This window comes from Ursus americanus, chromosome 13, assembly GCF_024610735.1.
Source record: "Ursus americanus isolate L20-20 chromosome 13, mUrsAme1.1.p, whole genome shotgun sequence".
NCBI classification, from domain to species: Eukaryota; Metazoa; Chordata; class Mammalia; order Carnivora; family Ursidae; genus Ursus; species Ursus americanus.
Genome location: NC_142139.1, coordinates 69,105,188 through 69,128,938, shown reverse-complemented (window position 1 = coordinate 69,128,938; position 23,751 = coordinate 69,105,188). Strand labels below are relative to the sequence as shown.

The following is a 23,751-nucleotide window of genomic DNA, read 5'->3' as shown; positions in this document are numbered from 1 at the left end:
TTGAGCCTCCGACTCTTGGTGTGGCCCAAGTCGTGATCTCAGGGTCATGAGATCTAGCCCGGCATGGGGCTCTGAGCTCAGCAAGGAGTCTGTCTGGGATCTCTCCCTCCCCCACTGCCCCTCCCCCATCTCACACGTGCGCAAGTGCGTGCTCTCACGCGCTCTCTCTCTGTCTCTCTCTCTCTCTCAAATAAATAAATAAAATCTTTAAAATAAAAAAAAGTATTGGCTGAGGCCTCTGTTACACCCGCATTATGGATCAGCTTCCTCACTCTGCCGTCCTCACTTCCTCTTGGGTGTATTCCCGAGTGCATTCTCAATAAACCTTCTGCCTGCAACTCTCCGTCACCGGGCACCCCAGCTAAGTGACTTTCTCTTCACTGGTCCCTCGGAGGCCAGCTTTAAGATGTGTGATCTAAACAGCACCCTAGAAAGACGACTTGCTCTGTTGTTAAAAGAAACACATTTTTGTCAGGTGTAGATCTCTGACGTTCATTTCCCCTCCTGGCAGCTCTGGCCTTCCTACGGAGGCCTGAGGAGGACCAATGGGACCACCAGTGACAAAGCCTGTGACGCTAGCAATTTGCACCTGAAGTAACTTGAGAGATAGATCGCCAAGGAATTCCAGATACCACAAACATGTGGCATGCTCAGGAGAGTTGCTGGAAGCAGACGGGTGTGAGATTAGTAGAGATACTGAGGGAAAGTTGGAAAAGCGACAAAGAGGAGGAGGCAGAGAACTTTCTCTAGAGATGAGACATTTTTGTTTAATTTCCTGGATTAGTTACTCTTAATGGTTAAAAAAAAATCCACATCTGTTAATTTACTGCAAGAGCCTTTGTAATTTGAGAGCTAATGGCCTTCCAGGGGAGGGGAGGATGGCTATGGATTTGTGCAAAGAGTTAAATCTCATGATGTGAACATGCTAGGGGAGGCCCCACCTGTGTGTACAATGTACTTAAAGGATTAGAGCAAACTTTGAAATTATGATATGTTTTACCTAGAGTAAGCACCTTACTCTTTAAGCTTCTATTTCCTTGAAGGATTGAAGGGGGGGAGGCATCGATTCTCTCAGGTAATCAGGTGCATGAGACACTCTGCTTGTGGGATTTAATGAAGGTTTAAGTACAGGCAGATGAAGGATGTGTTATTTATATATTTTATTTTATTTTTTAGAGATTTTATTTATTTGAGAGAACGAGTGTGTGTGAGCATGAGCCAGGGGAGAGGCAGAAGGAGAGAGAAAGGGAGAAGCAGACTCTCTGCTGAGCAGGGAGCCCCATGAGGGGCCCGATACCAGGCCCCCGGGGTTAATGACCTGAGCTGAAGGCAGACGCTTAACCGACTGTGCCACTCGGGAGCTCCTATTTATTTTATTTATTTTATTTTATTTTATTTTATTTTATTTTATTTTATTTTATTCTATTCTATTCTATTCTATTTTAGAGAGAGAGAATGAGAGAGAGCATGAGGGGGGGGAGGGTCAGAGGGAGAAGCAGACTCCCTGCCGAGCAGGGAGCCCAATGCAGGACTCGATCCCGGGACTCCAGGATCATGACCTGAGCTGAAGGCAGTCGCTCAACCACCTGCCCTATATATTTTATTTTAAACCTATTTTCAATACTTGGTGAATCCAATTCAAAGGTGTTGCTTCCAAGAGGTCTGTCTGCCCTGAATGAAGGTGACATTTCCAGGGAGATACCTGCACCAGAGAGCCAAGGGAGGGTTGCAGTGGGAGGGACCGGTGGGAGATGAAATGGAAATTTTATTTTCAAAAAATTTTTTAAAGATTTGAAAGAGAAAGAGCATGCACACTAATAAGGGGGGGGCAGGGCAGAGGGAGAGAATCTCCAAGCAGACTCCCCTCTGAGCATGGAATCAGGCTGACTTGATCCTAGGATCCTGACATCGTGACCTGAGCCAAAACCGAGTCAGACACTTAACTGACTGAGCCACCCAGGTGCCCCTGAAAGGGGATTTTTAGAAGAAGTATTGCTGTGCTCTCCATATTCCCTTCAGGGTCTTCCAGAAATGCATGGAAATACCCAATGTTCTCTATTTAAACAAAAGGGCTGGAGCTGAAGCAGATGATTTTTAAACTGAAGGCAGAAATTTCTTTCCCCTCCACAGATTTACCAGGAAGAAGCGGGGGGGGGGGGGGCAGTGCACTTACAAAAGAATGAACACCATTTGCCACTGGCTAAGCTACTGCTTTTGACTATTTGGTCTCCTTAGATTTGTCAGACAGGCTGAGTGAGGGAGAACAGGGTCACCAGAAATAAGTAAGCTCGAGGGCGCCTGGGTGGCACAGCGGTTAAGCGTCTGCCTTCGGCTCAGGGCGTGATCCCGGCGTTCTGGGATCGAGCCCCACATCAGGCTCCTCCGCTATGAGCCTGCTTCTTCCTCTCCCACTCCCCCTGCTTGTGTTCCCTCTCTCGCTGGCTGTCTCTGTCAAATAAATAAATAAAATCTTTTAAAAAAAATAAGTAAGCTCGAAAGCATGCAGCCTTTAGGAAACAAAAACCCATACGCAAATATGTCTAATAAAGTCACAGTACTTTATTTTAAAAACACTCCTATATTGCCAAAAATACTTAGAAAAATAAAGTTTGGTTGGGGTACTTTACTCAACTTCAAGTCACAGGCTTTCATGTTACAGACCGGAGCAGTTTGTTATGCCGATGGAGAATCCAAACTAACGTATGGAATGGAAACAGGCTGTCTGGGGTGAGGTGGTCAGGGGTACCCCGTAGTTCACCTATCAGATACCCAGACACCAGTTCTCCCAGGGCTGTTGTACCAGTTCGGAGATGGGCGTGTGACTAGCTCCAATGAAGGAAGAGCAAGATGGATTCAAAGACCCAATAATTTTAAACAAAGACTTTTTTTTTTTTGCAACACAATACACATCACAGTAAAATGTTTAATACTTGCAGGACTGCAGGTGGAAAGACTTAAACTGAGAGGGTGGGTGAGAAAGGGTACCAAGCAGGGAGTGGGCACTGAATGCTTCTCTTCAAAGCCTTGTGAACAGGAGCAAGCAATCTAGGCCAGCCTGCCGTCTGCGCCCCGGTGCTTGTCAGCAGCCGGGGGAGTTAACAGTATTTCAATGTGGGGCCCAAACGGGAGAAAATGGGGTGAAACGGGCCAACTTTCTATCAACTCTGGCGGTTTTGCCACCAACAGTAAATCGCCCCTTTTAATAGGAGGAAATTGAATGGTTTCTCACTAAACAGAATTAAGTAGTGGGATCAAGAGATTTCCAGGCCTCGGGGTACCTCATTAGTAACTGGCTTCTCCTACTCTGACGTCTCCCCTTTGCCAGGTCACCTGAGACAATTGGGTAGAAACAGAAGCATGGCCAGATTTCTCCTTTGCCCTCTTCCATTCTCAGTGAAGTCACTAGGTGACTCATTTGGGGGACCCATTTTTTATGGGCATTAAATGCAGTTCCCGAAGTATCTGGACAGTTTCATTGTTTGGTGATGGACGCCACAGTAATGAGTCTTGAAAACGGTTTCCTTTTCCTTAGCTCCTGCTGGCAAAGTGCTATCAGCCCCCCCTCAGCTTGCAGCCAGGAACCCAGCTCCCCGAGGCCCCGGCTGCCTTTTCTCCACGCCCTGCCCACGAACCCTGCATTTCCACTGGACAGCTCAACCGTGCCCGACTCTTCGTTTTGCCCTGTGTTCTCCTTGTGTGTGAAAGCCCGATACCTCTTAACTCTGTGCCTGCAGGGATCCCAGAGGGTTGTCAGACTTTGAACTGTAACAACAGAGCCACCAGAAAGTCTTATAAAAGCAGCAGTGACCTTTTCGAGCTGTCAAATCTTTAAATAGGATTTGGGATTTAATGTATGTTTTTAAAGAAAAAAATATAAGAATTGCTAGTTTTAAAAAAATGCATGTCTTTTAGCCAATTCAGAATCTTCCCCCTACCCTACTTTTTTTTTTTTTTCTTTAAACCCAGGAGAGATAAAGCTTTGGGGGAAAAAAAAAAAGACCAGATCTCAGGCTAAATAAGGAAGGTGTATGTTAGGTGCAGCCAGACTAAAAGTCTGGGCTGAAAAGAAGCCCTCTGGTGGGTGATTGTTGTGGAAAAGGAACAAAAACCAAAGGGAGGGAAGGCAGGAGCTTACAGGAGAGAAGTATGTGATCTGTCATGGTGTAGTATGAATTACAGTCTGAAAACTCCAGGAAACTACTCATTCCAATTCTCAGGCCCAGGGCAAAAAGGTCCAGAGGAGGCTTTTTTACCTTTATTAACCAAAAATGTAATGACCCCACCACCACCCAGCCGCAGTGCAGGGGCTCTTCCTCAGGCCGTTGTCGGTCATGGGGAGAGTCTTCTGTCCCGGGCCCACCCCTTGCAGCACACATCTGTTTATACAGCATGTCCCAAAACCACAGTGAGTGCTTCTTGTTCTACTTGGGCCACCCGGTAAATACTCAGGTTGGCGTATTATTTAAAAAGGAAAGAGAAGCAGCTTGTATTTTCATCTCCTCCTACCCATCTCCATATTCCACGCCAGTCGGTGCTGAGCAGGACAGGCTTCTCTGTGAGAGCCTCTGTCTTCCTCTCTCTTACAGGGACAGAGAGGAGCCTTGATTGCATTCGAAGGTCAACGAGAGGTTTTTGAACTTAAGTATAATTCAGGAGGTGACACCCTGGTCTTGGCCATCCTTTTTCCCTTCAGGTTTGCACTTTCAGGGCTGATGCGCAGTTAGGTACACAAGAGGATGGAGTGGAAACGACATCCTCAGAAGTAATGGGGACAGCTCATACGAAATCATAGGAAGTCCTAGAAAGAGCACTTGACTTTAATCCCTCCCCACTTTGCGGAGGTCTCCAAGAGCAAAAAACGTCCCACATCATGTGTTGGGGGCACTGTTTGGATATTATTCACTGTCCCAGATCACCAGGGAAGAATCTGGGATGTCCATGCAGACCTCCAATGGCATCAGTATGCACGCCTCCTCCCCGAGCCTGGCCTCTTTTGCCTTCCAGAGGCGCAACCTGGGGAAGGCAATGTTTGATCGCTCATGACTGTCATCTGCGCTGGCATTACCAGAAAGGTGGGTTCCAGCCTCCCAAGCAGTACAGGTAGGGGTAGTAAGGGTAGCTGTTATGCATGGAGATGTGGGAGGCCTGGGATAAGCCCTCCTCTTTCAGAGCTGGCAGGGAGGAGTGCTTCTCCAGGTCTCCCAGGTCCGAGGTGAGCTGCTTTCGCTTGGTCTTATAGCGTCTGTTCTGGAACCATATTTTCACCTGGGTCTCAGTGAGCTTGAGGTTCTTGGCCAGGTGAGCCCTTTCAGGGGCTGACAGATACTTCTGGTGGCTGAATTTCCTCTCTAACTCAATGACCTGAGTGTGGGAGAAGGCGGCACGGGAGCGCTTCTGCGGCTGTTTCGAGGTTTGTGGAAGGCTTGGTAAGGAGCCTGCACTGTTTTCACAGTCCAACAGATAAGTCTCAAAGTGTCTATCTGGAAAGGAGAAGGGAGAAGAAGGAGGGATGGGAAGGAAAAGGTTACATGTTAGAGGGAAGAGAGCAGAATTCAATCCATCCTTATCTCTTCAGTGAGTGAACAAACAGCCCACTGTCATCTTGGATACATTTCACTTTTTTCACATGACTAAGGAACTCTCCTGAGTGGGGAGTGAGTGAATATGTATATTATGTATTAGTTCCCTAACAGTCATCAAGAACCCAAAGTTAGAAGCGGTTAGTGGTAGAGCTTCCTGCCATATCGTCCAGGGAAATTAACTAGGGTCCTAGATGTGTGCCTTGAAAAGAGGTGGGAGAAGCGAGGCAGGGAAGACACAGAAATCAGACAGCTGGGAAAGCAGCACCCAAAGGCCTCAGGGTTAACTTCTGGGTGGCGGGAGAGGGTTTGTGTTACAGGCGAAGCGGCCGGGGCTAAAGGCAAGTTCATCCTCTGGCTTTAATCCCCTTTTTTCTAAAGAAGCCTTAGAGTACCTCATCCGAAGTGACAGGAAAGGAAAGAAGTCTACTCTCTATGTACTAACGGTGTTACATATCCTGAAGGCCCGAGGGACCTTCCAAATGTAGTTTTACTGCCGGTGGAGTTGGGAAGCCAAGGGAGTCTTCTCTTGTCAAACCCTGATCAGTAACTCGTTCTATGTAATCGTGACTGCCAGGAGGTAGCGCGGGGCGGGCGCGGATCGAGGGTCCCGCGGTGGCTGGGAGCGGGTGGCAGGCGTGGATCGAGGGTCCCGCGGTGGCTGGGAGCGGGTGGCAGGGTTTTCACCGGGGACGCTGGGGCCGGGGGCGCCGCGTGCGCGCTCGCTCTGGAGCCCGAGGCGCCAGAGCCCGCGCGGTGCAGAGAGCACCGTGCACGACGGCGAGTCCAGCCCAGGTACAAATCCTGCGCCACCCTGACGGTGGGGCTCACGGTTAATTTCCAAGGCGCGTCCGCGGCGGGAGGCGGTGAGGTCCCTTGGCCTGTCGCCGCGGGGCCCCGCATCCCCGCAGCCGGAGCTCCGCGAGGCCTGCGTTGGACCCGCCCTCGCGCCCGTGCAGCCCGCAGGCCGGCCCGCCCCTCCTTCGGGACCGCACCCTGGCCCAGCCCCGCCGCCCCAGCCTCGCCGGCTCACCTGGCTCGCTCCCCGCCGGCGCGTCGGCCTCCTGCGCGGCGCGGGGCCGGGCGCTCCACTCGTCCTCGGGCGCCCCGGCGCCGCCTCTTCCTCGCTCGGGCTCCGGCTCCTGGTCTCGCCGCGGGTCCGGCTGGAGCGGGGGCTGCGGACTGCTCGTGTGGCCGCCGCGCCTCTCCGCGCCGTCCCGCAGGATGTCCTGGATGAGGAAGGAGGTGAGCGGCTTGGACTGGTTGGCCGCCCCCGCCTCCCTGGGCCGCGGCTCGGGAGCCCTGAGCATCCCGGCGGCTCGGCTGCAGCCCAGCGGCGTCAGCTGCGTCCTCGGCGTCCGCACCACTTTCACTTTCCGCCGCCCCGGCGCACTTATAGCCCTGGGGGAGCGCGCCGCGCCGCCTTCCCATTGGCCGCCGGGACCGGGGCCGCGCCGCGGATTGGCAGATTGGCCGCCCGGCACTCCAGGTGAGGGGGGCGGAAAAGGGGAGTCCCTCGCAAGGTCTCTGTCACCTCTTCCCCAGAGGATTCCTCCCTAAATTCCAGCTCCGACCCAGAACGGAAGTTTAGACCCTCTGGGGAATAATGATGCAGAAGAGAGATACTCCGTTTAGCTCTCATAGATTGTTAAAGCAACTTTACTCACAAAGGGTGGGGGAATAACTAGGATCCCAGTTTACAGTTGCAAATTCCGAGGGCCCCCTGACAAAGAGAGATTGGTAGCAGAGCTGGATCTACCAACGGTTTCAAAGACACAGGGTATTAAGGAGGGCACGCATTGCAGGGTGCACTGGGTGTTATACGCAAGTAATGAATCATGGAACTTTACATCAAAAACTAGGGATGTACTGTATGGTGACTAACATAATATAATAAAAATATTATTATTAAAAAAAACAAAGACACAGGACAACAGGCTCGATTCTGTGCTGGATGTCGTTGGGGCCATTGATAAAAGAGGAATGAGAACGATGGATTAAAGTATTGAATCTGTTAAATTTACTGAAGTTAACAGTACTGTGATTGTATAAGAGATTGTTCTTAGGAAATAAACATTAGCGTACTTAGGGGCAGAGGCTCACGATGGATGAAACTTAACCCTCACATGATTCCGAAACAACAATACAGATTGAGAGATAGATCCCATGTGATAAAATGAGCTGGTTAAATATTAACTGTTGGTGAATCTGATATGCTGGAGTTCTTTTGAACTATTTTTATATATGCAACTTTTCTATTCTTCCTGGTCTAAGGCAACTTGCATTCCACTGGAAACTTCAAAAGGATGTCATGTTGTGTGTCTGGGGAGGAGAGAGAGGGAGTAGGTTCTTCTGGACAAAGCAACCACCAAAGAGAACCGCCGTGTACAATGGGGACGTCTTTGGCAAAGGTGATTCCTTCTCTCATTTTTTTCATTTCAAAAAATATTTTAAACATTTTCTAGATTCACAGGAGTTTGTGGAATTAGCACCCCCAATTTCACCCAATGATGACATTATCTAACTGCAATGCATTATAAAAACCAGGAAATCCACCTAAGTACCTTACTGTTAACTATACTACAGACATTATTTTCATCATTTTAAAAACTGTCATTCATTGTGTGTATAGCTCTATGCAACTTTATTACATGTATAGATTCTTGTAATGCCACAGTCAAGACACAAAATTGTTCTATTACCACAAAAGAACTTCCTGTGCTATCTCTTTGTATTTGTGTATCCAAGCCCCTTGTCTCCATCTCTGACCCCTGGCAACCACTAGTCTGTTCTTCATCTCTATAGGTTTACCATTCGGAGAATGTTACATATGTGGAATCAAACATCATATGGTATGTAACCTTTTGGAATTGGCTTTTATTATTGAGCATGATATCCCTGAGTTCCACTTAGATTGTTGCATATATTAATAGTGAATACGTTTTTATTGCCAAATAGTATTCCACTGTAGGGATTTACCAGAGTTTGCTCAACCATCTACCTACTGAGGGATGGTTGATCTGTTTCCAATCTTTTGCTATAATGAATGAAAGTACTGGGGCATCTGGGTGGCTCAGTCCGTTAAGCATCTGCCTCCGGCTCACGTCATGATCTCAAGGTCCTGGGATAGAGCCCTACGTTGGGCTCCCTGATCAGCGGGGAGCCAGCTTCTTGAGACTTCTTCCTCTGCAACTCCCCCTGCTTGTGCTCGCTCTCTCTCAAATAAATAAATAAAATAAAATAAAAGAAAGGAAGAAAGAAAGAGCTGTGAACATTCACATACAGGTTTTTATGTGAACATGAGTTTTCATTTCTCTGTGATAAACATCCAGGAGTGCAATTGCTGGGTCGTATGGTAATTGCATGTTTTGTTTTATTAGTAACTGCTAACCTATTTTCCAGAGTGGTTGTGCCATTTTAGATTTCCACCAGCAATATTTGAGAGTTTCAGTTTCTCCATACCCTCATCAGCATCTGGCATTATCGTTGTCTTTTATTTTAGCCATTCTAGGAGGTGTGCAGTGATATATCACTGTGGTCTTAAATTTTCAGTTTGCACTTCCCAAAAGCCTGATGATATTGAACATCTTTTCATGTGCTTCTTTGCCATCCATATGTCCTCTTTGGTGAAACATCTGCTCAATTCTTTGGGGTTTTAATGATTCTTTGTATATTCTCTATATGGACGTTTGTTTAATGTGAGGTTTGCAAAGATTTTCTCCCAGCTTGTAGCTTGTCTTTTCATCTTTTAAACAGAATATTTCACAGCACAAAAGTTTTTAATTTGGGTAGAGTCCAATTTATTATTTTTTTTATTTTACATATTTTACTCTTGGTGTCATGCCTGAGAACTCTTTGCTTATCCCTACTACTGAAGATGCTCTCCTGTGTTATCTTCTAAAAGTTTTCTATGTTACTTATAAATGCAGGAGCCATTCTGAATTTATTTTTGCATATGGTGTGAAGTGTAGGTGGAGGTGGCCTCCTTTCATTTTTAAATTCTAGAGCTGGGTGGCATTTCAAATCAGTGGAGGAAATGTGAATTATTTAATAACTAGTACTGCCATTTGGAAAAAATAAAGTTCTATTCTTATAACAAAATAAATCCCAGACGGCTCAAAGATTTAAAACATAAACAGGCTATTAAAAAAAAGGTTTACCCACACTTATCATTGGAGAAATGCAAATTAAAACCACATTGAGATACCCCTTTTCCACCTATTGGATAGGCAGAAGTTAAGAAGATGGATGATGTCCAGCGCTGGTGGAAGGTGTGGAGGAACAGTGGTTTCCATACCAAGTTGGAGGGAGAGTAAATCAGCTTCGTATATTTGGATGACAACTTGTGAAAATTAAAGCTGGGCATATCTTTTGACACAGCTATTCCATGCTTAGAGACTTACCCTAGAAATATACAAATTTATGTTGTTATTACTTGGGGAAAATATGCTCAATTTGGTCAGAGACTGATTCAAGTTGCAAAATAATGTTATAGAATAAACTCATTGTGTAAAAAATAGTTACAAGTCATCTATATTTTACATCTGAACATTTTCACGTATAGAACATATCTGAAAGGATATAAATATCTAAGTAGAGCAGTTACGTGTGATCAGTGAAGTGGAGACAAGCAGATGGGGAGGAGGACAGGGGAGGGGAACAGGGGGCATTTTCTTGCGCTAATTTGTAATTTCAAAAAAATTAAAAATGTAGAGTGGAAGTTGAGCCTGGGCTCACTTCTTCTACCAGCAGCACCTCAGATCTCAGATGTCCCTTCAGAATGGGGACACAGTTCACAGCACTTCTCCTCACCTCGCTTCTCATGGCCTTCCTTTCATGCTTTGTATTTGGGATGTTTGTGTGGATGGGTACTCTCCTTTATTAGACTATGAGCTCCCTGTGCAGGGACTATGTCGTCCTCATATTTATACTGTCCCTAACGGCTGGCTTAGATCTTGACATACAGAAGGTGCTGTGATCCTGACACACAGTAAATGTTTGCTGACTGGAAGTCCAGTTTTAGGCGCTGGGAGGCATCTCCCAGGCTGGTACCATTATCCATAGGGGACCACAAGGTCCCAAGGCAAATCACAGTGTAAGGTCTGCCTTTCTTCACCGTGTCTGTGCAGCTTAAACTGGGTGACAACGAGCAAGGGCAATCAGGAAGGCACAAAGGAGGTGCAGTAGGCCTCTACTGATGAAATAGAATTCCAGAGAAAAATACTGCCCCCTCCCTAGATGTCCCCCTCTAAATCCCTGGAACTTATGAACACGCTATATGGCTAACAAAAGGGAGCAAAGGTGCAGACAGAATTAAAGTTGCTAATCAGCTGACCTTGAGATGGCAAGGTTACTCTGTATCATCCAGGTGGACCCAGTGTAATCGCAGAGTTCTTACAAGTTAAAGAAGGAGGGAAGAGTCAGACCCATAGAAGCGATGGGAAGTGAGAAAGACTCACCTGACTTTTGCTGACTTTGAAGATAGAAGTGGGCGGGCCTGAGCCAAGGAACACAGGCAGCCTCTAGACCCTGGAAAAAGGTGAGAAGCAGATTCTCCCCTAAGCATCTAGAAGAGAAACAGCTCTGCTGACACCTTGACTTTAGCCCACTTAGACCCATTCTGGACTGCCAGCCTCTAGAAATGAATACAGAGGCATTTATAAAAGGTTGCAGAAATGGAGAGAGGATTACCAGCTCTGCTTTGATATGAATTTCGAGACATTTTTTTAATTAAAACATACATTTAGACCCATAATTCCATCCCTTTATTAAAACTTTCTTTTTCGGGGCGCCTGGGTGGCTCAGTTGTTAAGCATCTGCCTTCAGCTCAGGGCGTGATTCCAGAGTCCTGGGATCGAGCCCCACATCAGGCTCCTCCGATGGGAGCCTGCTTCTTCCTCTCCCACTCCCCCTGCCTGTGTTCCCTCTCTCGCTGGCTGTCTCTCGCTCTGCCAAATAAATAAATAAAATCTTTTAAAAAAAAACTTTCTTTTTCTAGTCTTCAGCCATATTCTATTGTAGGATAAGTATAATTTTGGATCCTGTTTTTTCCTTCCAACCTCTTATTACAGCATAAGCATTCAGATACTGCTCCTTTAACATATTTTAGGAGCCTTCTAGATCCAAAGACGCTGAGAGTTTAGAATCATCTAATATATTTTTTTGCTGATCTCGGCAAGAAGCTGAGGTTTCCAGTGACTATGGAACTATAACTGGGAGTCCAGGCTCATGAACTCCTGGTGCAAACACTTCCATTGGGTCACCTCCTATCCCTCTGCCCACCCCCACCTGCCTCCCCAACTACCTGCCCGAGTGCAAAGTGGGAGCAGAGTTTATAGAATTGTCCTATGTAAAATGTGTTTTAAAATGTACCCGGGATTTGTTTCAAGCAAGTATGGGTGGTAACACATGCAGACGCAGAAATGACTGTCGTGAAGGGAGAAGTTGATACTCACAGATCCCTAGAAGCAGAGGCAAGATACACTATGCAGGGCCACCTGGGGAAGCACCAGGGTCCGGGGGTAGAAAGGGCAAGGGCAAAGAATGGACTCCAGCCTTTATTGTGGTTTTTGTGGGAAGGAATGGAAAAGGCTTAGGGTTGGATAGTTTCAATAATTTCAGCAGGCTCTGGGCTGTGGGGGTGGTGTCGAATTGCCTGGTGCTTGGCCCTGGGGTGATATTGGGGGGGGAGAATATTGGCTTGGTGGGTGACAGCAGGACAACAGAGGTGGTTGGGGATATGGGCTCAGGAATTGTTGGTTTGCATTCATGCTTGTGGGCAAGTTGTTTGCTGTTCCTAGGAATTAGCTAACCCCAAGAGAGGCTGTCCCTCCCAGGTCTGCAAAGCCCTAAGTTATCCAACTATCATAAAATATAGAAAATAAAAAACACAATGAATACAAAACACTTTGTTAGCATCCATCATTTTCACAGCACACATTTTTCTTTTAAAATATGTTTCAGGGGTGCCTGGGTGGCTCAGTTGGTTAAGCGTCTGCCTTCAGCTCAGGTCACTATCACAGGGTCCTAGGATAGAGCCCCATGTCGGGCTCCCTGCTCAGCGAGGAGTCTGCTTCTCCCTGTCCTTCTGCCCTTCACCCCTGCTTGTGCACTCTCTCTCTCCTCTCAAATAAATATATAAAATCGTACATATATATATATATATATATATATATATATATATATATATATATACATACATATATACTTCAAGGCCTTCTGGGAGTAGCCACACCAAGTTTATGCTCTATCTCAATACATCATGACCTGTGTCTTCCATGAAGGCACTTCATGTTGGCTTTGCTAATTCTGAAAGACAAGAAGATAAAGAAAGAGAAAAGAGGAATCGACCATAACCACCACCACAACAAAAAGGACTATGCACCTTGCATCAGCCAACAAGGTTCATCAGACTTCCAAGAAGGTAGCAGTTCAGATGGAGGTGGGAGAGGTTGAGGAGTAATCCTCAACTGGAAACAAAGATTTGTTTCTAGATCCTAATGGATCTAGATGTGCCTCAGTGAGGGAAGACTGCGTGAGTTTCTCATGGTGGAGACTCCTACCATCCTCAATATAAAACAGGCCTCCTTGGTACAGTGCTGGCCATTCTTAAATCTGCTTTAAGTGGGGGTGGAGGGGTGGGAGAATACTTTCCTCCATGTTCTTGGAAGTTCAGTGAAATTGGGACTCAGACTTTTCCCTTCAGTATCCTTCTGGACTGGATAGGAATATGAAAATGCTGGGTCCTATCTCACCAGAAAAGGTCCTGTTTGTTTCCCCAACCTCATGCCCTCCCTGCAGTAGAACTAAAGATTTTTTTGCCCTTGTGGAGAAAAGAATTGTTTAGAAGCAGCTTCCAGTGTCTTAGAACTCTAGCTTGGGGAGGGAGGCTGCCTTTTTGGAAGGAGGTCAGTGGCTAATGGAGTAAAGCTCTAGCTGTGGGAACTTAGGCAAGTCACCTAACCTTTTGGAGCATGCCTTAGTTTCCTCTTGCACGCTGGGTGCAAAAACAGCATCCCCTTAAGGATTGTCGAGAGGAATAAGATGGCCTCTCATAATGAAGAACCTCAGAGCCTGGCACGCACAGAGTGCCCACGAACGGCTCAGTTCTACTAGTCGTGTTCAGTTCTAGACCCACCTCTGCAACATATCAAATTTGCTTTTTCCAGGCTCACTGTAAAGAGGCTGCATAAATAGGCATTCTGGATCTAGGAGTGGCCAATAAAACTGGGGAAGAGTGGTGCAGGAGAGTGTGTTGAATCAATGACCACGCTTCAGGTCCAGCCCTGTAGTACTTCTCCTCCAGCACACCGTCTGCATCACACAAACTCAATCTCCCAGCTCTTTATCCTGGCTTTCCAGTGTCTTCCACGGGGGCCTCAGCTTCCTTGCCTCTTGCTCCGACTCCTCCCCAACAGTCTCTTCTGCTTCTACTGACTCTTTCCAGCAGGGTTTCACTCACGTCTCGCCCAGCCCCGTCTCCAAGCCTCTATGCACGCTCTATGTACATTTTTTGTCTCTTGTTTATCTTCACTGGCTCAGTTTCCACCCAAAAGATAGCGTAGGACTCCAATCTTCGCAGTGGCTCTGCTGTTCAGTTGAGCATTTAACCCCCTATTGCCTTGGAGTATTTAATCATTGTATGCGTACCGGTTTTGTCCTTAGCCTTATTGAAGATCGGGGCTGTATCTCAGCTCCTCCTTTTCCTGCACATACCAGGAAAGTGGGGAGAAAACTGACACACTCACTCTGGGCTGGCTCACTATAGACATTTAATTTGCACTACAACCCACTGGGGGTCATTTTTTACAGATAAGGAGACTGAAGCTCAGAGACTGAAGGTAACATGCCCAGGTTCTCAGAGCTAACCCAGGTTATGACTATTCCAAAGCCAGTGCCTTCCCCAGCAGGCCATGCACTAGGCACGTAGCAGGTGTTAACAGCCATGTAGCCTCCGGTTGCAGCATCTTTTCTGGCTGCTTCCAGAATCCTTGCTCCTCCTACCCTATGACCCTTCTTCACTCTCTCTGCTCTCATGGGAGCATTATAGGCAGAGGCATTGAAAAGAGGGGGAGAGGGATGAATTAAACCAACTTCTACAAGGTGAGCCTGGACAGAGGCACCTGCCCCCGGAGTGGTTCGAAGGCATTGACATCCCACTGATACCACTCGGCACCCTCCATTTTTCTATGAAGTGTTTGCATTAAGATTATTTTCATGTGTTAATGTGAGAATGCTATGTGAGTTTGGTGGCATGAATGGGTCAGACTTTAGTTTTCTGACTGGTGACTGTCACCACAGAGCTGCAGGGTGTGAGAGATGTGTCGTAAGAGAAGAGGTAAGGAGAACAGCCCAGAGCCCAGGGAAACTAGCCCCGGGGAATGGATGGGGGGAGGAGAGAGTAGTCAGAGTGGCCAGACCAGTGCTCCTCAGACTGGGAGGAGCACACAAATTACCCACGGCTCTTGCTAAAATGCACACTCTGTGCTAGTAGGTCTGGGTGCACCATAACAATGGATTTCTAGCAAGTCCCAAGTGATGCCACTGCCAGTCCAAACCCCATCCTCATCCCTTGAGTAGCAAAGAGCTGGGGGCTCTGAGCAGCTCCATGTGGGAGAGTGGCAGATACTCTGAGGAGGGGTGGGGGCCACTAAGGACCCAGGTGATCTGCTCAAGGGAGGGACTGCTGAGGGACTCCAAACCCTGTATTTGCCTGTGCTCTTTATCCCACTCTGAAACCCACTCAGGTTGCAAATCCCAGACCTACAAAAAGCCTCTCTCCATCCATCCTCAGACTTTTTAAGGTCTGTTCCTCCAACTCTGTGGCTGGGTATGCCAGTTTTCCCCACAGGCTTTTCTTTATGGCAAAAGGGATTAGGGTTCGGGGGAAACGTGGCTAGCAGGTAATAAGTCAACCTCGTTAGGCCCCTCATCAGTACTTATCGCCCAAGAAAGCTATCGGGGAAGATTTATTGGGCAATGGGAAGCCAGGAGTATTTTGCTAACGGTGACCCTGGTCACCTCCCCTGTGCGCCCTGCGCAGCTGCCTAATTCTGGAGAGCCAGGGGCTGAGGGGATCCGTCTGCAGAAGTTTCCCTGCGCACTAACTGGGTGGCCATGATCCCCCTGCGCCTGGTCTGCTCAACAGCTTAACAGAGGCCCTCATGGGGAGACACGCTGGGGGCTGTTTGTCTAGGGAAGGAGGCTCTGACCTTCCCACACCCCTCGCTGCCGGAAGCAATTTGAGACTTCTTCTCTCCCACTCCCTCAGCTCTTGGTGGCCCCCATAAAACCGAGCAGGCTGTCAGATGGTGCACCAAAGTGACGGTATCCAGGGAAAATGATCGAAGCAGAAGGGGGCAGAGGCGATTTCTGGGGATGGGAGGGGTGCACAGGCCTGGGGGGTGAGGGGTAGGGGCTAAGACTCTGCTCAGCTCTCTAGAGGGGTCTCCTGACCCCCCTGACTGGACAAGGCCTGCGGACCCACAAAGACAACTGCTTTCTTCCAGACCTGCTGACTAGAGCTTTTCTGTTAGACACTTTATTGAAAGTTATTTGGGACAATAAGGCACCGAGTCACTCAGCCAGGGGTTCCTATTTGGTCTGAGGCAAGTCCTGCCCCCAGGGGAGGCAAGGCCATCCAGGTGTTTTCACAGTTCATAAGGGAAATGGCCACCTGGGTCACGTGGGAAAGGAAGGGCAGGTCCTTCCAGACCACCCCACAGTGCCCCCATGGGCATCCACAAAGCCATTCATCCCATTTATGTATTTATCCTGGTTTTCATCCCCTCTGAAGGGGCGCAGGGAGAGGAAAGAGACAAAATGAGAGTAATCTGGGAGACAAGGAAACAGGTATGCTAGATAGAAATGTCCAGAACCAGGAGGCACTGTGGCATTCCTATTTAAAAATTCACATAATTGGATGTTAAGAGACCTTAACCAGCACTTTATAAGTGGGGAAACTGAGGTTCGGGGAATCTAAATGGCTCATCAAATTCTACATTAGTGACTGAGTCAGAACTTGGTCATGTCTCTCAATGTGTAGGTCAGCTTTATTTCTGTCTCCTAACACATGTGATTTTTTTTATTTTAAAATGTTTTAAACAGTCAAAAATGCAGAGATAATTGCTATAATTTAATTTATTTCGTGTGTTTTGTAAAAAGAAATAAAATGTCACAGGCTTCAGCTACCAAAGTCCCTTTGCCACTGTTTTAATTCTATGATGTGTTAAAGGACATGTTAAGGCCTTTAAAGAAAACCTGTTCGTGTATCCTCTTGGCATACATGGGATACTGGGTCTGTCTGTCTGTCAAGACCAGGACATGTTAAGTCCTTTAAAGAAAACCTGTTCATGTATCCTCTTGTTGGAGCCAGCAGGTAGCTGATTGTAAGTAGAAAAACTGATGGGTCAAATCAAGCATGCTGCTGCTTCTTCCTCAGAGAACTCTGGACAGGACTGACCCCAGCTAGAGGAGGAATGGGGAGGGCAGGGGGCAGAGTGGAGTGGCAGAGGGGTCTGTCCAACCAGGAGTTCTATGAGATGAGGTTGGTTCTGGGGGACTGTCTTCTCCTTGCAGAGTCTGGCCGAAGGTCCCTGAAAACTCGGCTCGTTGGCACAGTGGGTCCAGCACATTCCTGGTGGCTATCTCCTCATACAGGGATGGAAGCTGTTTGGTGCCATCTGAGTTCTGAGCAGGAGAAAAAGTGTGGAAAAAGAACAAGAGAGGAAATGAGGCCAAGTGAGATACCTGGTCTTGACAGACAGACAGACCCAGTCCTTCCAGTGAGGGCTCAGTGCTAGTGTGGGATGTTGGCCAACCTAATGTCCAGCCATTTTAGGGTGACTTTGCACTGCATAGGGACTGAGTGAAGTAGATCTTCCTAAACAAGTGAAATCCAGCAATACAGAAATCCTTGGCTTGACACCAAAACAATAGTAGCTAACACTTATCTGATGCTGAAAATGTGCTGTTTGAACTACTTTCCTTGTATTAACTCACTTAGTCCTCATAAGAGCCCTATGAATAGATACCATTATACCCCCCCTTTTCAGAAGAAGAAATCAAGGCACAGTGAAGTTGACTAACTTTGCTGCAGACACTCGGCTAAAAAGTGATAAAGCCAAGATACATCCCAAGCAGGCTGGCCTGGGGTCTTGGGTGTTTAACCAACAGGTGATACTACCTTTTGCTGGCAGCACTCCCACCAGGGTCCTCGCAGAAGAGACAATGCCACTTCCTCAAGGATGAGTAGAAATTATCCTTGGAGTCAGCGTGTGACATGAATGGGAAAGAGAAGAGTGTGTGTTGGAGGGGGAATTACAGAACATGCTGCCTGCCCTCCAGGAGCTTCGAATCCAACTGGGAAACAGGATGTGCATGGGAAAGCAGTCTTCATCTCACATGTGTCTCTGAGAAAACCCTTGAAACTCAGGAAATGATAGATCACATAACATGAGAGTGCCTTTATATGTGATTTTAAAAACTCAGAGAAATGATTCACGCTAACTTAGGGAGTGGTTACCTCTGGGGAGGGAGTAAGAGGGAGGTATTAGGTGGGGCTTTAGTTTTATGTCTTTAGGGAAATATCTTAAGCAGAAAACAGTCATAACAAATAAACATTTATTTTCTTTTTTTTATAATATTTTTTTATTATATTATGTTAGTCACCATACAGTACATCTCTAGTTTCTGATGTAAAGTTCCATGATTCACTACTTGCGTATAACACCCAGTGCACCATGCAATATGTGCCCTTCTTAATACCCATCACCAGCCTATCCCATTCCCCCACCCCCCCCTGAAGCCCTCAGTTTGTTTCCCAGAGTCCATAGTCTCTCATGGTTCATTCCCCCTTCTGTTTACTACCCCCTTCTTCTTCCCTTTCTTCCTACTTCTTATGTTCCATAAATGAGTAAAACCATATGATAATTGTCTTTCTCTGCTTGACGTATTTCGCTTAGCATTATCTCCTCCAGTCCTGTCCATGTTGCAGCAAATGTTGAGAAATCATTCTTTTTGATGGCTGAGCAATATTCCATTGCATATATGGACCACATCTTCTTAATCCAGTCATCTGTAAGATAAAAACCTTCTGCACAGCTGAGGAAACAGTAAAAAAAAACTAAGAGGCAGCCCATGGAATGGGAGAAGATATTTGCAAACGACACTACAGATAAAAAGACTGGTATCCAAGATCTACAAAGAACTTCTCAAACTCAACACATGAGAAACAAATAAACAAATCAAAAAATGGGCAGAAGATATGAACAGACACTTTTCCAATGAAGACATACAAATGGCTAACAGACACATGAAAAAATGTTCAAAATCATTAGCCATCAAGGAAATTCAAATCAAAATCACACTGAGATACCACCTTACGCCAGTCAGAATGGCAAAAATTAACAAGGCAGGAAACAACAAATGTTGGAGAGGATGTGGAGAAAGGGGATCCCTTCTACATTGTTGGTGGGAATGCAAGTTGGTACAGCCACTTTGGAAAACAGTGTGGAGGTCCCTTAAAAAGTTAAAAATTGAGCTACCCTATGATCCAGCAACTGCACTACTGGGTATTTACCCCAAAGATACAGACGTAGTGAAGAGAAGGGCCATATGCACCCCAATGTTCATAGCAGCATTGTCCACAATAGCTAAATCGTGGAAGGAGCCGAGATGCCCTTCAACAGATGACTGGATCAAATAAACATTTCTTAAACCATGTTGGTCCCTGGAAATAACCAAGTATAAGATCTGGTCCAGCCCATGAAGAGTTTCTACCGTAGTTGAGGAGACAGACATCTACAGGAAAAGGCAATTAAACTTGCAGGGGATAGTACACACTAAGTGTCAAATCACTAGTGAACAGCAGGTGCAGTAGTAATTCCATATCTGGAAAATTTAGAAAGTTGGGTTGGGTACTGTTTTTTATGCTATTATTACTGTATTATTATAACATATATGTTAGTATATTAGCAGCAAGACCCTTTTCAAATGACATTTTACGTGGACCCCAGATACATGACAGATAAAGGTGAATCTCCCACTGCTGAGCAGAGGCAGGGAGCTGATGACCCCTCCCCAGCCCATGACCAGTATCCATTTGTCTCAGTGCTGTCCTGAGAACCCCTGTGGTGTTTCAGAACCTGGCTCCAAGACCACTAGACAAAGGGCCTCTTCAACTCACTTTCAAAGACTGGCAGCTTCAGGATGGAAGGCTTCATGGAGAAGGTAAGCCTTAAAGGGGCCTGGACACATCCAGAGGTTTGGAGTAGGTGGACTGGAGGAGAAAGAGTCTGCCTGGTAAGGGAGGCAGCCTTGACCACCACACAGAAGGGTCTATACACAATAAGCTACTTGGCAGCTACAGAGGGTGTTAAAGTAGAAAGAAGTCATATTATCAAATTCGTGTTTCAGAAAGACAGTGCTATGAACAAAACTAAAAGGCAACCTACAGAATGGGAGAAGATAGCTGCAAGTGACATATCTGATGGAGGGTTAGAATGCAAAATATATAAAGAACTTATCAAACTCAACATCCAAAAAAAATCTAATTAAAAATGGGCGGAAGACCTGAGTAGTCATTTCTTCAAAGAAGACATCCAGATGGCCAACAGACACATGAAAAGATGCTCAACATCACTGATCATCAAGGAAATGCAAATCAAAACTACCATGAGATATCACCTCACACCTGTCAGAATGGATAAAATTAACAACACAAGAAACAACAGATGTTGGCAAGGATGCAGAGAAAGGGGAAACTTTGTGCGCTGTTGGTGGGAATGCAAACCAGCGCAGCCACTCTGGAAAACAGTACAGAGGTTCCTCAAAAAGTTAAAAATAGAGGTACCCTATGACCCAGCAATTGCACTACTAGGTATTTACCTAAAGTACCTAAAATACTAATTCAAAGGGATACATGCACCCGATGTTTATAGCAGCATTTTCTACAATAGTCAAATTATGAAAAGAGCCCAAGAGTAGTCCTACAGTAGTCCTACAACTGATTAATGGGAAAAGAAAATGTGGGGATATTATATTATAATATAACATTATATTAGCCATCAACGTTGCCATTTGCAACGACATGGATAGAGCTAGAGACAATAATGCTAAGGGAAGTAAGTCCATCAGAGAAAGACAAATATCATGTGATTTCACTCACGTGGAATTTAAGAAACAAAACAAATGAGTAAAGAGGGAAAAAAAGAGAGAGGGAGGCAACCAAGAAATAGACTCTAACTCTAGAGAACAAACTGATGGTTATCAGAGAGGAGGTGGGTGGGGGATGGGGGAAATAGGTGATGGGATGAAGGAGGGGATTTGCTGTGATGAGCACCGGGTGCTGTATGCAAGGGCTGAATCACTGTATTATACGCCTGAAATTAATATTACACTGTATGTTAACTAACAGGAATTTAAATAAAAACTAAAAAAAAAAAAGCGCTGGTGGAAATGATGAGAGACGCAGAGTCAGGAGGCCAGTTCCAAGGCTGACCCAGTGAGAGGGAGGCAAGAGAAGGGGGTCCATGCAGGAGATATTGCAAAGGAATAGCAGGTACAGGGTTGCAGGGTGGGCTTTGGGCGCCAAGAAGCCGAGTTTAAATCCCAGTTCTGCCACTTTGAGGTGTCGGTTCTTAGCCTCTCCTGGCCTAAGTTCCTTCTTCCGGCAAATAGGAGTGGTTAATAGCTGGCTGTCATGCACAAATATCCTGCAGACCCAACGGGGTCGTGTGCATGAGGCGCTCAGGTCAGCGTCCAGACCAAGGAGGGCCTGACGCTCTAGTGGGTCATGTCACAATCCCCATCAGGACAGGAAAGGACACATCAGGCTAGGCCTTCTACCAGCTCAGCCTGGAAAAAATTTTGTTAACACTTCTATTATCTGACCTCGAAGCAGAGAGTGCTAAGGAGCAAGAAGGCATCTGTGTGAAGAAGTCAGTTTCCGCCTGGATAGCATCCTTGCGTGAGCCCTGGATATACTGCCTCTGGATACGCAGTCATCCTGAAGGCGGGGGTTCTGTTCCTTAGCCTTTGGGGCTCAGAGAGGAGGGGAGCTGCTGGGGGAAAGAGAAGCAGGCGGCCTAGGAGCAGCCTTGTTGCAGGCGGTATGGACCAAAGCAAGTCCTGGCGTAAGTGCTCCCCCGCACCACTTGGACATGGAGGGGCGGTCAGGCCAAACAGAGCCTATGGCAGCCGGCAGGGGACCACTGCAGCCCCGGAGACTGCTGTGGTTGGTATCGGGGTGTCTGCAGCTGCCCCAGGGACAGTGGGTGTGTGCACTTGCCCAGGCCGGTGGTTACTTACTGGTGCTTATGCCCTTGAACCTCTGGCAGTTTTGATCTTCCTGGGTGGAGGTATGTCCTTTTCCTCTTAGGACCCTTCTGTGTCACCGCTCAGTTCCCAGTGCCTGCAGCCTGGGGACAAGCCTGCAGGTGCTTCACAGCCTGGCCCACCTGGGAGCCTTGGCCCTGCTCCACAGACAAGGCCATTTTCGGGTCAGGAGGCTCTTTCCCTATCAGGCAGGAAAGCACAAAGTGTAAGAGTTGCTTTGCCCCGTTTCTTTGCCCCTAAGGATAAAAGCTACTGCTTTAAAGGGCTGTGTTGAATAGGATTCTGTGAGAGGGTGGCGCTACCGAGACACATAGTCTGGAAGGATGCTGAGGAGAGGTGAGCCTGCTTCTCCAGGAGAGGTCACGCGACACCGAGGTGGCATTAGTGGTGGACCTGCTGCCTTGGGGGTGTCCCCACTGCCCCTGCTTTGAATGTGCTGCCTCAGAGGTGTCCTCAGAGTGACCCTGACGGACAGAACAAACTGATGCAAAATGATACCCTCCTTGGGGGGATCCGTCTGGGTCACTTTCTTTAGATTTCTGGAGTGTGTTTATGGGCCCATGGAGGCCCCCTCCTCACTCCGCAGGCTGAGGCCTAGGAAGAGAGGGACAAACACATGGTACGGCCAGTCTACCCCCTCCTGTGTAGACCCTACTTGCATAAGGAACTATGACATCTACACTTGAGGCTTACCAGCGAGGGAATTGCCCTGGGGCAGGACAGCCCTCAAGAAGAAGGTATTCGGCAGGTGAGCTTGACTTTTCTGAAGCACTCTCATCCTTGCTCTCTTGCCTGGTGCTCGCTAGCCTCTCTGATGCAGAGGCACTTAGTTCTTCAACTTGGAGAATTCCTCCCTGGTTATGGCAGGGTGAGGACAGGGTTCTGAGGTGCCTGTAGCTGGGTGGCTGGCCACGGTTTCAGCCAGCCCAAGATTACAAAGCCGACCACGCGGACAGAAACAGAGGTGAGAGGTGGATGGGGGTGCAGGGGGCAGGGGGAGTAGATGAGCTCAAGGGCCGGGGTTCAGCCAGCTTCATGTTAAGCCTTCCTGCCATTTGGCTCTGTGGGCCAAGAAATTTCCTTCATTTGGTTTGTTGTTGTTGTTCATGCTGGTGTGAGTTGAGTTCCTATCACTTACAACCTGGAGAGTCACAGAACTCCATTTTACACAAGATGAGGTTGAAGCCCAGAGAGATGAAAGCATCTCGCCCTCCATTGCTGAGCCGGTCAGTGGCAGAGCGAAGCCAGGATCTAATTGATTGATTATGTGCCTTCTTGAAGCTGTTCTCAACTTAGGAAGAGTTAAGGAACTCTGCTTGGGATCAAGAACAGTTGGCTGTGAAGGAACCGATCAGATCACTTTCCATCTGGGTGTTTGAGTGAGAGCCTGGGGAGGAGGAAGGGAAGGCAGGGTGACAGGGTCATCTCCCAGCAGGATTTGTGCTTCACCAGCCCTTCCGAGTTAGTATCCAAACCCATACAGTTATATTTTAGACACTCAAGTGCAAAGCCGGATCAAGGCTTTGTAAACAGGAGCAGTGGGGTTATATTCGGACCCTTACTTTCTGTAGTTTCTGCAGCTGTGTGAGAATAGCACTTTCACATGTGGTGATTAAATGAGAGGCAGTATTTATGAAGGACATTTGTGCCTGGAAAACACTACACATGCCTCACAACCACCAGCATCACTAGTATTAGCATTTGTCACACTGAAACCATGGCTAACAGCGGGCGTCTCCGGAGCCCTCCATCTACTGATTCAGTCTCCTTCTGTCCACTCCCAACCATCAATATCCAAACAGGAAGGCAAAGGGCTTGACCTGAAAAAGAAATCTGA

At 47.1% G+C, this 23,751-nt stretch overlaps 1 protein-coding gene across 1 annotated transcript; it reads right to left on the bottom strand.

The window, feature by feature from the left end:
• Positions 1–2,621: 2,621 nt before the first annotated feature.
• Positions 2,622–6,920, bottom strand: NKX3-1 (NK3 homeobox 1). The gene is made up of 2 exons (XM_045774100.2): positions 6,613–6,920; positions 2,622–5,480 (listed from the first exon to the last, which is right to left on the bottom strand). The coding sequence occupies exons 1-2, from the start codon at positions 6,887–6,889 to the stop codon at positions 5,062–5,064; spliced, it is 696 nt and encodes a 231-aa protein (XP_045630056.2). The 5' UTR covers positions 6,890–6,920; the 3' UTR covers positions 2,622–5,061.
• Between the last annotated feature and the right edge of the window lie 16,831 nt (positions 6,921–23,751).

Excerpts from the sequence above, each read along its gene's own strand:
- NKX3-1 (XM_045774100.2), bottom strand. The coding sequence starts at position 6,889 with ATGCTCAGGGCTCCCGAGCCGCGGCCCAGGGAGGCGGGGGCGGCCAAC. Across the intron at positions 5,481-6,612 it reads GCCGGCGGGGAGCGAGCCAG|ATAGACACTTTGAGACTTAT; the intron begins GTGAGCCGGCGA and ends TCTCCTTTCCAG.